We start from the raw sequence: 17,918 nt of genomic DNA, 5'->3' as shown, positions 1-17,918 counted from the left end.
ACTCGCACCACACTCGCACCACACTCGCACCACACTCACACCACACTCACACCACTCAACACACTCCACACACCACACACCACACACCACAAGCACACCACACAACACACACACCACACAACACGCGCAACGCACACCGCACGCGCAACGCGCACCACACGCGCACCACACGCGCACCACACGCGCACCACACGCGCACCACACGCGCACCACACGCGCACCACACGCGCACCACACGCGCACCACACGCGCACCACACGCGCACCACACGCGCACCACACGCGCACCACACGCGCACCACACTCACACCACACTCACACCACACTCACACCACACTCACACCACACTCACACCACACTCACACCACTCAACACACTCCACACACCACACACCACAAGCACACCACACAACACACACACCACACAACACACACCACACAACACACACACCACACAACACACACACCACACAACACACACCACACCCTTGGCAGCCAGGTCTCTGCCCACGACCCATCTCTCACACCTCCACACATATAAACAAAGGCTTGTCATTCACATTCACACACACACACAAACACACACGATAAGGGGATGACAAAGGTGAAAGTGGAGCCTCTTCGTCCCTCACGCTCTATTGTGTTATCACAGTCATCTTTCTCCCAGGGCCCAGATCACTTAGCCCTGTTTAACCAGCTGATAGCCTCCATGGCCCCAGTCATTCATCACCCAGACACTCTCGCCTACAGACTCTTATCAGCATTAACGACCACCTGTATCAATCTCACCTCTAACATTCTGCTGTTAGATAGGGTTCCAATTGCTAGCACAATGCTAAACTACTTCCAATAGAAAACCTATAGACTATTGTTATACACTTGCCTAATGCTAATCTACTTCCAATAGAGAACCTATAGACTAATGCTATACACTAGCCAAATCTTAATCTAGTGCCTATAGGGAACCTATTCAGCCTAATGCTAAACCCTAGCCTATTGCCAGCCAAATGCTAAACTACTGCCTGTGGCAAACCTACAGACTTTAGCTAGCTTGTTGCTAAAGCCAGAACCCAGCCAGTGCTTCCTTAGAGAGGGCCTGTGTGTTAGCCATCAGTCACTGACACGTATCAGTGTTTACACACACTTCCTCTAGGGGATAGCACAAGCCTTTCAGGGATTAGGGCTACACTGTGTGTGTGCCTTTTCAGACAGAGGCGGCTGAAGTCGCAGCTTTTCAACACGGCCTACCAATCCTAAAAAGGCTCATTTTCATTTTCCACTGCGTGCCATTAGGAACACAGCTCCGCGTGCCGTTCTCCGGACAGTGCCAGATTTGGGCAACTAAACAAAACCTTTTCACAGCTGAACGCCGAGACTCGGCAGTGTTATGGCTCTAGGGGAGGAAAACAAGGTATCGGCTGCCAAAGTGTGGCACCGGCCTTTCCCTTGAAAACTCTAAGAGCCTGCATCGTACGACTATGCCTCTGCTGACAGGATTGGTTCGTGCATTAGCAATCTCTCAACACACTGCTCTGTGTGTGTGTGTGTGTGTGTGTGTGTGTGTTCGTGTGAGCTGACAGCAGGAACAGCGGAAGATGTAAGGGCCATATGAGAGACATGCCCCTAGTGTTTCTGAAGAAACAGGGGGTGTTGTGGGACATATGACTCTAGCATATGGACAGTGATTCGCTGAGTAATCAGGGACTGAGTTCATCATTTTCCTCAGCGAGGGAGCGCCGGCGGGATTGGTTTTCCCTTTCGGATCATAAGGAATATGATTATAGTTAGATCACAGGGCCCAGGAATGGCCAGGGACCTCACCATACATGACTTAAACATTAAGCAATACAATATTATTATTATTAAATTATACTTAGCTGATACAAAACATTGCAGACACTGTAGGCTGTGTGTAGCAATTTTTTAAAGATTCTCACGATTGATTGGGTTTAACACTCAACCACCGTAAAGGATGATCCCTGGCTTTAACACTCAACCACCGTAAAGGATGATCCCTGGCTTTAACACTCAACCACCGTAAAGGATGATCCCTGGCTTTAACACTCAACCACCGTAAAGGATAAACCCTGGCTTTAACACTCAACCACCGTAAAGGATGATCCCTGGCTTTAACACTCAACCACCGTAAAGGATGAACCCTGGCTTTAACACTCAACCACCGTAAAGGATGAACCCTGGCTTTAACACTCAACCACCGTAAAGGATGATCCCTGGCTTTAACACTCAACCACCGTAAAGGATGATCCCAAAGTTTAACACTCTAGATGTGCTCTATGCCGGTCCATATTTCTCTCAATTCAAGAGCTTTATTGGCATGGGAAACATTTGTTTGCGCATTTTGTTTCACAAAAATAAGCTGAACAAGCCTGCAGTTTTAAGCAGACGTTAAACCAAGGGTTGTGTATCTAACATTTCATTCTCTGCCACCTCCCTATTCTCCTGTCTCTCTCCCTCCATCTTCTCTCTCCCCGCACACTTCACTCTATATCTCACAGCTCCTCTCTCTCCCCTTCTCAACCCATGTCCTGCACTCTCCCCCACCCCCAACCCCTGAATCTCATCGCTAAACTCTCTGTCGAGTCAGTGGCAGGATGGAACCCAGACATCCGTCCCTCTCAGAGACACAGCGGCCCGATCAGAAGCCTGCGTTGCTCAGGCCGGTCCCAAACAAACAGCCGGGCTCAGTCACACCCCTCGCACAGAAACACGCACACACAGAAAGACCCTTTCCCCAATAGGAAGAGACTGGACGTGTGCGACTCAATAGGAAGAGACTGGACGTGTGCGACTCAATAGGAAGAGACTGGACGTGTGCGACTCAATAGGAAGAGACTGGACGTGTGCGACTCAATAGGAAGAGACTGGACGCGTGCGACTCAATAGGAAGAGACTGGACGCGTGCGACTCAATAGGAAGAGACTGGACGCGTGCGACTCAATAGGAAGAGACTGGACGCGTGCGACTCAATAGGAAGAGACTGGACGCGTGCGACTCAATAGGAAGAGACTGGACGCGTGCGACTCAATAGGAAGAGACTGGACGCGTGCGACTCAATAGGAAGAGACTGGACGCGTGCGACTCAATAGGAAGAGACTGGACGCGTGCGACTCAATAGGAAGAGACTGGACGCGTGCGACTCAATAGGAAGAGACTGGACGCGTGCGACTCAATAGGAAGAGACTGGACGCGTGCGACTCAATAGGAAGAGACTGGACGTGTGCGACTCAATAGGAAGAGACTGGACGTGTGCGACTCAATAGGAAGAGACTGGACGTGTGCGACTCAATAGGAAGAGACTGGACGTGTGTGACTCAATAGGAAGAGACTGGACGTGTGTGACTCAATAGGAAGAGACTGGACGTGTGTGACTCAATAGGAAGAGACTGGACGTGTGTGACTCAATAGGAAGAGACTGGACGTGTGCGACTCAATAGGAAGAGACTGGACGTGTGCGACTCAATAGGAAGAGACTGGACGTGTGCGACTCAATAGGAAGAGACTGGACGTGTGCGACTCAATAGGAAGAGACTGGACGTGTGCGACTCAATAGGAAGAGACTGGACGTGTGCGACTCAATAGGAAGAGACTGGACGTGTGTGACTCAATAGGAAGAGACTGGACGTGTGTGACTCAATAGGAAGAGACTGGACGTGTGTGACTCAATAGGAAGAGACTGGACGTGTGCGACTCAATAGGAAGAGACTGGACGTGTGCGACTCAATAGGAAGAGACTGGACGTGTGCGACTCAATAGGAAGAGACTGGACGTGTGTGACTCAATAGGAAGAGACTGGACGTGTGCGACTCAATAGGAAGAGACTGGACGTGTGCGACTCAATAGGAAGAGACTGGACGTGTGTGACTCAATAGGAAGAGACTGGACGTGTGTGACTCAATAGGAAAGCAGTTCTAGGGCAGTAATGATGTGTGTGCGTGTGCTGGGTAGGGCTATGACATGCGCTGGCTAGCGGCTGGTTTGCGTGTGTGTGTGTGTGTGTGTGTTGTTGGGTCCCTCCAGCTGTTCCTGTCCTAACAGCAGGAATAGAAAGGCCATGTCACAACAGCAGTCCATCTGACATGATTACACACACGCATTTCATGACAATGCTGAAACACTGCTAAAGCAAGAGAGGCGGGATGATGTGTGTGTGTGTGTGTGTGTGTGTGTTCCTGTTTCATTGTCTAAGAGAGCACCACAGGTCCCGACTACAATATTATAACAGGGAAAATCAGGCAAAGTGAGGACATTTTTGATAATATGCTTTTTCAGGCTTGGGGTTAACTGTAGGCTGAGAATTAAGGTTAGGCATTAAGGTCAGGTTATTGAGGTTAAGGATACACTGTAAATCTTTTTTTAAATTGCACTATTGACATCCTCACTTTTATAGTAAAACCAGCATTCCGTGTGTGTTTGTGTGGCTGTGTGTTTGTGTGGCTGTGTGTGACTGGTCAAGATCATAAGGTCTGTGAAACAGTGTTGTGATGCTGGAGGGTTCTGTCTGAAGTGAACCTGATGAGGCTGACAGTACTGTGGCTGATTCCACACCTCCGGGACATAACACAGGAGGAATTGAAACTCAACTCCGCTTCTTGAATTGATTCAAAATGGAATCGACCCTGAGACTTCAAGAAAAGACCATCGGTGGAGATCCAAATCGTTACGTATGAAGGCCTTGCAGCTCAACACAGTCAAGTTGTGGGGATGAGAAGGTCAAAATATCCCAAAGGTTAAATGGTCATAGGGCAGGTAGCTGTCAGTCATGGCTGATGGGGCGGGTCATCCAGGGATCTTCCGGTGTTGGATTGGACAGCGCTCAGCTTGTGCTACACTGAGGCCTTCTTAAAAATTAACTCACACACACCAACGCACACAAACCAGATAGGCTCAAAGTGCACTTAGAGCATTTGAATACTGACAAAAACAGGATTAGTAGTATGAGCAACGGCCCATATTACACAAACACTTGGGTGGACCCAAGAAAATATTTCTTTACTTTCCCTACACCCTAAGCCAAAAACGTACCCTAATACTGTTACCTCAATAACCTCACTTTTACACCTAAACTTGACCTTTCCCTAATCAAGAACCTTGCCCCCATTACATACACCCAAAACTAACCCTGATTCTAACACTGACCCCAATAGCAAGTTTTACCCTAAGCCAGAAATGTCTATGTGGGCAACAAAAACATTTCCTAGTGGCAGCTCTTGACTTGGAATGAAATAATTGCAGGAACTGACAAATCACACATTAGACTATATTTGTCAAAATGTATGCGGAAAACACACAAACACAATTCAGCATATTCAGTCAAAAGCCCAAGTGCAGAACCGTTCTGATATCACTTTCATTTCTGGGCCTCACCCTGCCTAAAGGGAAAAGAAAGAATGAGAATAAAAGAATGAGAGAATGAAGAGAGAGAACATGAGAAAGAATGATAGAGCTGCAAATACAGAATAATAGTTATTATTTAAAGGCCTGAACAGAAAGTTTCGATGGCAGGTTTTTCAGTACCTCATGCTCCTATGGTTTTAGACTCAACTCTGCTGGTGGAGAATAGCTAGTAACCTGGATGAACCCTAGCCCCTCGGACCGCGCTCTGCCACAGCGGCCAGGCACTGTTCAATGCCCGTTGTCCTAGCTAGCTGTAAGGTTCCCATAGACGACACCTGGCACGCAAGAGAGCACACACGCAACGGGCCACTGAACAACTGCGTCTGTCCGCATCAGAACCAAGTCAAATCCACTTAGCTGAGAAGCTACTTGAAAAAGTGGCGACACGTAAAGAAGAGAGCTCGCAGAGAGGGGTGTGCGTGCCTACTCCCCAGTCTTCCCAAATGAGACCGTTGCCTTCTATTCTCTTCTCCGTCTCCCCCCTCCGTCGCTGACCTCGCTTGCTAGCTTCTGGTTACCCCTGACTAACCCCGGCTCTGCTAACTAGTTGCCAATTAGCTTCTGGCTGCTTCACGGATATGCTAGCTCCTGTTAACCCTGACTTGGCCCAGAGTTCTCTGCTCCCTGCTCGGAAAGGGCTGTGCGGCACGCAAGTGTCCCCGCACATCAGTGTCCTCACAGAGAGAGACATCCAGAGAGAGACATCCAGAGAGAGACATCCAGAGAGAGACATCCAGAGAGAGACATCCAGAGAGAGACATCCAGAGAGAGACATCCAGAGAGAGACATCCAGAGAGAGACATCCAGAGAGAGAAAGAAAGAAAGAAAAGAGGACAAGAGGGTGGCTGAAGAGGGTGAGGAAGGATCCTTTGGGGAGTAAAGAAGCATCTGTTCTGAGCCTTGAAGTGCAGATCCCTCTAAATGAACGAAACACTGCCGCTGGACTCAACTGCTGCTGGACTCAACTGAACGCCTAAATCAATTCCAGGACGCTCCATCACTGACAGCAGGATGTCATTTTACCAAAGGTAGTTGGCGTTTTCTGAAGATGAAGTCGGCTGTATTTGACCCTGGTCACGTTGCCAACGGTTGGGTTTGACGTGTGCCCGGGCACGTCTTAGTGAGCTGTGTGCTCTACACTCTCAGATCAATTGTAGTATACTCAAACATGACTTAAGACACCTAATGGGAGCCTGGTGAGCAGAGTAAAAAAAAAACAGAGAACGACAGAGAGAGAAAGACAGGCAGAGAGAGAAAGACAGGCAGAGAGAGAAAGACAGGCAGAGAGAGAGATAGCAACTATTAGTGGTGGAAATGCTTGTCTTTGGTCTGACTACTGTTTCCATGTCCTAAAAGTCTATTGAATTGCATTGAGCTAGAGAATGATGAAGAGTGATAGAGAGAAATAGACAAGTGTTTGAGTCAGTGAATAGCAGTGTCCTGTTAGGGCGTGCCTCAATTAGCAAGGAGAAAGGAGTGAAGGACACTGACTTAATGATGTCTGTCCATCAGGGCTGAGTTATCTATCCAGATTGGAGCTAAGCTGCATATGATTAAGCATGTACAAATACAAAGGGAGTTCCACTTTATGTCAATGACTGGTTCGTTCTATTGAATGTATTTCTGTGCATTTTATATTATTTGATAGACATTCCCTGGATTGAAAACTTTTCAAAAACTCGGCCCAGTTTATTATATTACCCAGCTTTAACCTATTTCTTAAGCTCTACAGGGGATTGAGATTAATTCCAGTTAATTTGAACATAAACCCAATTCCAAATGTACTGAAAAACAAGGACTTGAGAAAAAAAGTTGATTTTTAACACCCTTCCTGAATTGATGGGAATTTAAATGGAATATTACCGCACCCTGGCTCCAGGAAAAGAATCTCACCAACCTGGTGTGACCGTGTAAGGAAGTGTGTGTTCCAGTTTAATATTTTAGTGAGCAAATTATGCGAAGTGAGGATATTTGTCCGGTCCTCACTTTGCCAAGACGCTTCATCTGACTTGGGGTTACATTTAGGGTTACAAATTAGGCTTAGGGTTAAGATTAGGCATTACGTTGTTGATTTCTAAGTTAGGATTACCTTTACGCATGTCTGTTATTGAGGTAAAGGTTAAGTTCTAGGCCAAAGGTTTGTTTCAGGTAGATTGGTTTGTAATGGTACTAAATTGCCAGTGGTCACAGTGACAGTAAAACAAACGTGGGTGTGTGTTGGTAAAGTATGAGTCTTGAGACCGCTGCTAACGTACAATGAAAGCTGCCATTGAAATGTACCACCACATTCATGTCTCTTTGAATGTTCAGGCCTGAGTCAAAGCTAATATAATCAATCATCCCTCAGTCAATCATTAGATAGACACACACATATAAGCAGATAAAGGAATATTCATCTTTTTTAAACAAAAAAAAGAACATATGACAACGGCAAACAAAGAACATATGACAACAACAGGACAGGAAATGCCATGCATCGGTCAACCTGTGCATTGTGAAATGCAAGTTATCCTTTCAAAAAAAAATCCATGTCCCTTAGTATCACTGGATTTTCACTGCAGACTTTATCAGTATATGTAGGAAACTGGATGTGTTTAGCCTGAAAGGGCAGGTAGCCAAGCCTTCGATCAGTTTTCATGGCTTGTAGAAAGGACCCACCGCTTGGTCTCCCTCACAGCCGTGCCCAGTATTAGTGAGAAAGAATAGAGGTTAAGGAAATAAACCTGCCAAAGACCAAATTGGACAGTTTTAAAAAATAAAATAAAAATTGTGTTCCACAGTATTTTACATATTGGGAAAGACAAGTTCTCAAACAACATTTTAGTGAGGATGTCACGGATGATAATGTATAATGCCTTAGCATGAGCGATAATGTTTAATGTCTTAGTGTGGATATGTTGGTTGATAATGTATAATGCCTTAGCATGAGCGATAATGTTTAATGTCTTAGTGTGGATATGTTGGTTGATAATGTATAATGCCTTAGCATGAGCGATAATGTTTAATGTCTTAGTGTGGATATGTTGGTTGATAATGTATAATGCCTTAGCATGAGCGATAATGTTTAATGTCTTAGTGTGGATATGTTGGTTGATAATGTATAATGCCTTAGCATGAGCGATAATGTTTAATGTCTTAGTGTGGATATGTTGGTTGATAATGTATAATGCCTTAGCATGAGCGATAATGTTTAATGTCTTAGTGTGGATATGTTGGTTGATAATGTATAATGTCTTAGAGTATAAATGATGGGCTATAGCGTATCCTACCTTGGTTTTAGTAGCTTGCACATTCACCACATTCTGCGTGCTTGCTGGTATTTGTTCTATAGACTCTTAATGCCATCTTGAAAAATTATGGGTACTAGGTCATAGTTCACAAAATGTGTGCCGAAATGCATTTCTCATACATGACAGTATTACTTTAAGATAGTTGATAGAAAGATGAGAGGGTTTATCTTTGAATATTCATGCTGCAATGTTCCCTAACTAAAGCCCCACACATCACACAGCCTACAGACATAACCCATTGTCCAAAAAGGTGGATCAGTGGTGTAGGCACGAGGATACCGTCTCATGTACACATTTTCTTGCAATGTCAGATGACTGCTGTAACTGGAATAGGTTCACGTTGATATACAGTATATATTTTGTTCTTCCATTCAGTAAGACATGAAAACAGTGATCTGCATATAAATGTAACGCTAATAAAGCTGGAATCGCCCCCACGTTCTAATCTACAGCAATGCCTCCTCTTCCTGGGAGTTTATATTCGGATCTCTGAATCTCCCTGCAGAGATCTCGGCTGCCTATAGGCCAGAGGTTATGTGACTCATCGGAAGCATCACGTTTATTCTTAAGCTCACCCGAAAAGGACACGGCCGCCCTTGGGCGATCCAGCCTCACGCGCCCTCCGTCTACGGCAGGCAGGATCACTCGAGCCAGCCCAGCGAGACACCCGCATAAAACATTTAGCGGGACATGGGAAGCATTGTCGCGTGCCGGAGTCAGTGAGCCGTTCCGGCGCCACCCGGAGGGACGTTCCACCCTTTCCTCAGAAACTACAGAGACGAGATCGACCGCCCCGGTGTTTGCCGGCTCCGGGCCAACGTCAGTGTTTGAACACGTCTGGTCTGTGTTTGATGGTTCCGCAGCGCCTGCACTCAAACACAGTCATGGTTTATGTCATGAACCTGGAACACCACTTAGCAGTTGTCGCCCCCCCCCCGGCCACCCCTCCCCCCGTGTGCATTAGCCATCCATCACCGAGGGGCGGTAGGGATTAAACATCTGTCGCCATGCCCAGCTGGAAAAGACAGGCGGGCCCGCGCGTTCAGTCTCCGTAGTGCCGGGCGGTGAACGCGTTGGAGGCCGTGACCGCCGACGCCGGCCATGCGGCGAATGTGAACTCTGACCGTCCCTTGTCAGGCGCCGAACCGACGGCGGGCGTGGCGGTCCGTCAACCCTCTCTCCGTCCAACACACCCATCTCCCTCCCCCTGCCGTTAGACTTGTCATCCCTCTGTCCGATGTCACCGTGAGCCTCGGCTCATCCCTGTCCCGTCATCGGCCCGGACGTCATACTCTGGTGTCCTTTGGCCTGTTCCTGGTGATCACGTGCTCGGGTTAACACATTATGCTCTCGCGCCGGAGCAAGGTTGACGACTTCACGTACATTCGGGTCACACACACACACACACACACACACACACACAATGCATCATACTTCAGGGTGGTTCTCCACCTTAGGACCAGAGGTACTGCTGGTTTTCAGTCTAGCCCTCTAATGAGGGAGTGATTTAGACCTGTGATTAACTACCAGGTTAAATAGGAACCCACAGCAAAAGACAGCAATGGAACAGGACCATCTCTTCCAGCAGGACATGGTGTCACAGCTTGTCGTCAAGGCCTTCATTGGTTTGGTGGATGAAAAGTAGACTTCTGGCTAGGAGCAAGTGTAGGCTAGTTCATTGAGGTGAACGTTATCCTACTGAAAAGTTGCACCTGGCTCAGAGAAAAATATGGCATTTAAACGCCTTACGAACGCTAGGCTTCAAACAGTCCTACGCTGAGGAGATTCAAAATGCCATTGATTGAGCTGTGTAGTGTAACAATTACTCTGTCAGTTCCACCCTGTCTGGAAGTCTAAACATGAATTGCAGACATATCACTGGGCACAAACTGGGGGGGATTAAGGGCCTGAAAACAGACAGACAGACGGGTGGGAGAGAGACAGACAGACGGGGGGGGGGAGACAGACAGACGGGGGGGAGAGAGACAGACAGACGGGGGGGAGAGAGACAGACAGACGGGGGGGAGAGAGACGAAGGGAGAGCGAGACAGTGTGGTGAGAGAGACAGACAGATGGGGGAGATTGAGAGTAAGCAGAGGGGGAGATTGAGAGACAGTCAGGCAGAGGGGTAGAAAGAGAGACTGACGGGGGTGATAGAGAAACAGGGGAGGAGAGAGAGACAGACAGTGGGTGGAGAGAGAGACAGAAAGTGGGGGGGGGGGACAGACAGTGGGGGGTGGGTAGAGAGACAGACAGTGGGGGGTGGGTAGAGAGACAGACAGTGGGGGGTGGGTAGAGAGAGACAGTGGGGGGTGAGTAGAGAGAGACAGTGGGGGGTGGGTAGAGAGAGACAGTGGGGGGTGGGTAGAGAGAGACAGTGGGGGGGGGGGACACAGACAAACAGTGGGCAGGTAGAGAGACAGACAGTGGGCGGGCAGACTTTGGGGGGTAGAGAGACAGACTTTGGGGGGGGGGACAGACAGTGGGGGGGCAGACTTTGGGGGGTAGAGAGACAGACAGTGGGGGGTAGAGAGACAGACAGTGGGGGGGCAGACTTTGGGAGGTAGAGAGACAGACAGTGGGGGGGGGGGGCAGACTGTGCTGGGGGAGAGAGACAGACTGTGCTGAGGGGGGGAGAGAGAGAGACTGTGCTGAGGGGGGGAGAGAGAGACAGACTGTGCTGAGGGGGGGGAGAGAGAGACAGACTGTGCTGAGGGGGGGAGAGAGAGACAGACTGTGCTGAGGGGGGGAGAGAGAGACAGAAGTGCTGAGGGGGGGAGAGAGAGACAGAAGTGCTGAGGGGAGAGAGAGAGAGACAGAAGTGCTGAGGGGAGAGAGAGAGAGACAGAAGTGCTGAGGGGAGAGAGAGACAGACAGTGGGGGGGGGCAGACTTCGGGGGGAAGAGAGACAGACAGTGTGGGGGGCAGACTGTGCTGGGGGAGAGAGACAGACTGTGCTGAGGGGGGGAGAGACAGACTGTGCTGAGGGGGGGAGAGACAGACTGTGCTGAGGGGGGGGAGAGACAGACTGTGCTGAGGGGGGGAGAGACAGACTGTGCTGAGGGGGGGGGGAGACAGACTGTGCTGAGGGGGGGGGGAGACAGACTGTGCTGAGGGGGGGGGGAGACAGACTGTGCTGAGGGGGGGAGAGACAGACTGTGCTGAGGGGGGGGAGAGAGACTGTGCTGAGGGGGGGGGGAGGACAGACTGTGCTGAGGGGGGGGAGAGACAGACTGTGCTGAGGGGGGGAGAGACAGACTGTGCTGAGGGGGGGAGAGACAAGACTGTGCTGAGAGGGGGAGAGAGAGAGAGAGAGACAGAAGTGCTGAGGGGGGGAGAGAGAGACAGACTGTGCTGAGGGGAGAGAGAGAGACAGAAGTGCTGAGGGGGGGAGAGAGAGACAGAAGTGCTGAGGGGAGAGAGAGAGACAGAAGTGCTGAGGGGAGAGAGAGAGACAGACTGTGCTGAGGGGAGAGAGAGAGACAGAAGTGCTGAGGGGGGGAGAGAGAGACAGAAGTGCTGAGGGGAGAGAGAGAGACAGAAGTGCTGAGGGGAGAGAGAGAGACAGACTGTGCTGAGGGGAGAGAGGAGACAGACTGTGCTGAGGGGGGGGGGGGGGGACAGACTGTGCTGAGGGGGGGGGGGGCAGACTGTGCTGAGGGGGGGGGGGACAGACTGTGCTGAGGGGGGGGGGGGCAGACTGTGCTGAGGGGGGGGGGGGCAGACTGTGCTGTGGGGGGGGGGGGGGACAGACTGTGCTGGGGGGGGGGGAGACAGACTGTGCTGAGGGGGGGGGCAGACTGTGCTGAGGGGGGGGGGGGAGACAGACTGTGCTGAGGGGGGGGGGACAGACTGTGCTGAGGGGGGGGGGGGACAGACTGTGCTGAGGGGGGGGGGGGGACAGACTGTGCTGAGAGGGGGGGCAGACAGTGCTGAAGGGGGGGGGACAGACCAGTGCTGAGGGGGGGGGGGACTGGGAGAGAAGGAATGATGTGGGGGGGAGACAGACTGTGTGGGGGGGGGCAGACTGGGAGAGAGGGAATGACGCGGGGGTGAGAGACAGCCCATGAGAGAGACTAAAAAGAGGTGAGATAGAGACATATCATAAACAAGTTTCCTGTCAACACTGCCACAGGCAACAAATGTCATAGCTGGTGCCTAGTTCATATTTTCAGTGGGGCAGTGACTGCGTTATCGTGCTGCCAGAATGTCATGCGAAGGAGAACCACCCAAAAAACACCACACCTCCACCCCTTCCTCTAGCCTCAAACTGAGTCAGAGGCTTGGCGTCACACCTTTCAGCAGGACTCAAAATCTGCCTTGACAGGGCTGTTGAGGCAGACAAAGGAAGTGCTCTGTTCCTGTGCCGTGTTGGAGATCACGCATGCAGAAAGATATCAGTGGTGGCCCAGGAGCACAGACAGAGAGACAGAGGAGTTTCTTTATGAAAAGGAAGCGCTGATCTCTCCCTCTCCACTTGCACACTTAACACAGGCAGAGAGACTAGAGTCAAACTCTTTCCAATAAAGCTTCCACATACTGAAAAACATCCCATAAAACACAGGACTGGTGTAAACATGATACAGACATAGTTATGACCAGCAATGTGGTCGAAACGTGTAAAAGGGCAAATATCCACACATGCTGGAAACAGTTGGACACGGAGCCAGTTCACAAACAGGCAAAAGCGTTCCTCTGCTAATTGCGTGCGTGCCCACTGCTTATCACGCCATAGCAAAGATATCGATTACATTTGTATTGCTCTGCTCTCTTTGCAAGCAAATATGGACTAGACTCTGTTCATGCCCGACTCACCTGAGTTTGCATTGTAAATGTTATGTAACTAGTATTAAGTCAGAAAACAAAACTGAGGCCAATGGCAATGTCTAGCATACACTTGTATTGCAGTATAACTGTCAAAGGAAATGGTCTGAAATTGCCAAATTTGCACGGTCTGTGAAATCACCTGTCAACTACAAACCACAGCAGATATCAAACTAAAATCCATTATCAAACACGCTAAAGACGAACGTTTCCCTCAAAATAAATTGACAGGTCAGCATCACATTAGCCGCTCCTGAGTCGTCCCTTTATATTACACCACCAAAACCATTTCAGCGTGTCACCTGGCTTGCCTTTAGCTACAAGAAAATGTATTCATACAAACTAAACCGCCATAGGCAAAATGCAATCTATACTAACTAACAAGTACTTATTTAAAAGAAAAACGAACACACTACATAGAGCGACCGGGCCCGTGTTGTGACTTGTGTCAATGACGCCAGACAGCTTAGCAGAGTCTAGCTACCAGCAGTAGCTATGGCTAACTGTATAGCCATTTACAGTCAATATCAGTGAAGACGAAGCCAACGTAAAAAGCAAGTAACTAGCTAGCTAAAAAGCTAACTAACAAGCTAGCAAGCCAACTACCACATTGATACCAATCGAAACGGTGTCAAAATAATGCACCTTGCAAGGAAATAACGTTACAAAGAGAACCACTAACTTGCGAGCCAGTTTCATAAATCGGTCTAAAAATAAATGTAACCAATGTCAGAGTGGCCAGAGTGACAGGCTTCTACAGAAATACATTTACATGATCTAATCTGGGCCGCTGGCTGTGCAACAGGCCACGGGATGCTCGAATATCTTCTGGCCGGTTAACGTTACTGTACCTTTTCCCAAAAACGAGGACACGGCATAATGATCTCTTGCTAACTTTACTTAGCTGGCTAGTTAGTTAGCTATTCAGAGAGTAAGGCAACTAGCCATTGGAGAAAGTGAACTTATTTCCACTGATAGTGATAGCATTGTTCAGCTTGCATTTTCTTATACAATACAGTCAGTAAAACATCGTTTGCATCGTTGCCTGTCAAAGTAACATTATCTACACAAAACAATATTAGTTATATGTGCTTTAGGTACGTGCTGTCAGTCGACATGACGTGTTAGCTGTACTTACCCCATTAACCAATCCATGATTTGTATCGAGCTAAGAAGTAAATCCACCAAGGGCTGCTGGAGGCGACCCCGCATAACTTTCACCCGGCCAACCTCGCTTCTCCGCCTGGCCCCGACTCCTGTCTCTCTTCTTGTTGAATTGGTGTCACTGTCTGTGTATCGTCGGTGTGTCTTTGTACAGATGGTCGTAAAAAAATCAAAAAACCTATCCCTGGTGGTGGTGGTTCTTTTTATTTTACAATAAACAGAACAGCTGGCTAGCTAGTAAGAACAGTGGGTGCTGCGCCGGGGGCGAGGCAAGATGAGCGCAGCATTGAGTGACTTTGAGCTCGAGACGACGAGTGGAGGAGACAGGCTGCGGGTCTCGCTCCACTTTCCGGTCGGCGAGTATCCCGTAGCTTCACTTTACGTCGCCGTCCGCTGTCGCGCCTAATGTCCTTCACTGACTGCAGGATATAATGAAAATAGTCTTCGGCTGCCGCTGGTGTAGCTTATCTGGCTACACTGTCATGAACCATCACTGTATTAGCTCTAGAGTTGAAACCGCTAGCTACAGGCAGCGATCTTCGCTGCTGCTGCTGCTGCTGCTGGCAGAACCAAATCCCGGAAGTAAACATAGATCCGACCCGATCAACCCCTTCCCTTGTGCGACTGCGTGTTGTTACGTCACATATAGCGCTACGGATATCAATGGGATATGTAGTTCAAAGAAGAAAATGAATTGCACTTTATTGGTATGACGTTCATATTCGGCAAATGTATTGAACACAGACATCCTTGATATCAGTTAGTTAGGAAGTAACGCATAATGCATTGTAATGTAAAGTGATACTCTACACATCTTGATACATTGGTGATATATACACAACATAAACTTATTAGATTAGATTCAACTTTATTGTAATTGAACAAGTATGAGTAAAGTACAACAAAATGCAGTTATCTTCTAACCAGAAGTGCAAACATAAGATGGCATAAAATGTAAAAGTGAAACATTTAAGACCAATGCATGTTATAAGTGGGATGTATAAATGTGAAATGAACGCAAATACAAAAGGAAATTCTAGGCCACAATTGAAATGGTGCAAGGTAAGCATGTGGCAACTAAAATTCTAGGATTGCCAGCAATGAGGTTCCCGAGGTAGACATGTACAACTGAAAACGTCCTTATCAGACTTTGCAAAGCAGTAGTACAAAGAGAGTAGTGCAACAAGGACCCTGAGAAGATGTACTAAGCGGTGAGCGGGGAGATATGGTTTGTGTTGGGTCACAGAGTTCAGCAGTGTTGCAGTAGATGGAAAAAAACTGTTCCTGAGCCTGCTGGTGCAGGAACGAAGAGACCTGTACCGCCTGCCTGATGGAAGGAGGGCAAACAGTTGGTGGCATGGATGTGAAGGGTCCCTGGTGATGCCGCACGCCCTATGCATACGCCGCTTGCACTAGAGGTCTACAATGGCTGGGGGAGCTGGCACCAGTGATGTGCTGGCCGGTTTTCACCACCCGTTGCTGTGCCTTCTGGTCAGCCACCAAGCATCTGCCCAACCACACTGTATAATAGTTGTTCAGGTGAATATATGGTTAAATCTTGGTTGTGTACCCATTGAGCTATTAAAGCCTTGGCATGGCCCTTCTTCCCCTCAGTCTTACCATGATCCTTATATCTGTTAAATGTTTGACTGTTCTCTTCTGAACCAATCTCCCTCGATCAGAAAATGGACAATCAATCTTAAAACCCTGACAGTCTCATAGAAGACAATTCATCTGTACTCTAATCTGCTGAGATGACTCCCATCCTTTCTCCTTTTTCTCTCTCTCTCTCTCTCTCTCTCTCTCACTCTCTTTCTCTATTGTCTCTCCCCATATATGCTTATCTTTTTTTCCATTCCAGCCCTCATTTACTCCCTCTCTGTCTCCCTCTCTCTGATATTTGAAAAACCATCAGAGCGGGACTTAACAGTGGCAGCCATTTCCGTATCCCCACTCCTCACTTCCTCCCCGACTGGATCCTATAAATAACAATTGAACACAGGCGTGTGAGGGAGCGCTGAGTATATAAGCCCTGTTAACAGTAGGCAGAGTCACAGCATTGGTCAACTGACGCTTTATTGCCCTGGTTAGCTCCAATCAGCTCTTTGAAAGGCGGAGTCAAAGTGGTGATAGTGTAGCTGGGGGAATGTTCTCAGTGCTGCTGTAGTAGCACAGATGACCACTAGAGAGAGCTGCGGGATGTTTCTTCGTGGCATTCATCTTAACTGATGAACGAGGGGGGCATGAATACTATCTATCGTTCAAAAGAGGCAATTTCTGCTACTTTTGTACATCTATTTTTCCTGTATTTTATGCATTAGTAGATGGGGTGGCAGAGTCGTGGTCAAGCACACTGGGACACAATAGGATGCTGGTCTTAATCCCAGAGCTGACAAGGTGAAAATCACTGTTGTTCTGTCCTGGAGCAAATGCTCCCTGCATTAAATAAGTAGATCTGTAAATACATTCTTAGCATACTTAACTGGTAAAATAATGGCAACATTTTTTTTTAACGAAAGAGCAGTGGCACAGATTTGAGCCCATGCTGCAGATGTACATGCGCAACAGATGTCACAACTTAGGCCCCTGGACCACCATAGGCCATGCAGCTTTTATTTGAAATAGGTATTTTAACTCATTTTGAGTACGCTGTCATTTATATTTCAATGGCATGACCTAAAGTTATTTTATAACTTGAAGGGTGATTGTCTGAAAGCCATGGTGTATGAGATTGTATAACATGGGTATGACATCACATCTTATTTTACTGTTGAAATTGCATTGGTAACTGTTATATAACAGCAATAAGTCTGCTCAGGGTTTATGGTATATTGTCAATATACCACAGCCAAGAACTGTGTCCAAGCAATCCACAATGCCTTGGGTCTAAGACCAGGTATATATGGTATAATATGGTATTACCCATAAATTATTGCTTAAGCAAGATAATTTAGAGAGCTGTTTTTAAAGAAAAACATGTATTATCAGTCCTGATAGTAAGCTAGATAGATAGATACTAGTTACTAGAGAATAGTTACCAAGAATCTTGTTCAGGTTAATCCGGGTGCTTTTGACTGTATCTGAGTCATAACAAGCTCTCATGTGCTTCAAGAGATTTGAAAGCTTTCTAGAAAATACCAGGCTTTGATGGAGCACACTGAAAGACAGGGCAATGTCTGGGCCAGGTGGATGTTGGTTGGTTCTGTCTCCTGGTCCTGCCAAGGTCA

At 48.0% G+C, this 17,918-nt stretch overlaps 1 protein-coding gene across 1 annotated transcript in view; it reads right to left on the bottom strand.

Annotated features, from left to right (window-relative positions):
- Positions 1 to 15,262, bottom strand: part of mob2a (MOB kinase activator 2a) — a 70,888-nt gene extending 55,626 nt beyond the window's left edge. The window contains exon 1 of the mRNA XM_010905151.5: positions 14,666 to 15,262. Coding sequence (XP_010903453.5) covers positions 14,666 to 14,739 — 74 coding nt within the window. The 5' untranslated portion in view covers positions 14,740 to 15,262. The remainder of the gene's footprint in view (positions 1 to 14,665) is intronic.
- Between the last annotated feature and the right edge of the window lie 2,656 nt (positions 15,263 to 17,918).

This window comes from Esox lucius, chromosome 19 (assembly GCF_011004845.1).
Source record: "Esox lucius isolate fEsoLuc1 chromosome 19, fEsoLuc1.pri, whole genome shotgun sequence".
Lineage (NCBI taxonomy): Eukaryota > Metazoa > Chordata > Actinopteri > Esociformes > Esocidae > Esox > Esox lucius.
The sequence above is the reverse complement of the archived record's forward strand: the minus strand, read 5'-3'. Positions and strand labels throughout refer to the sequence as shown.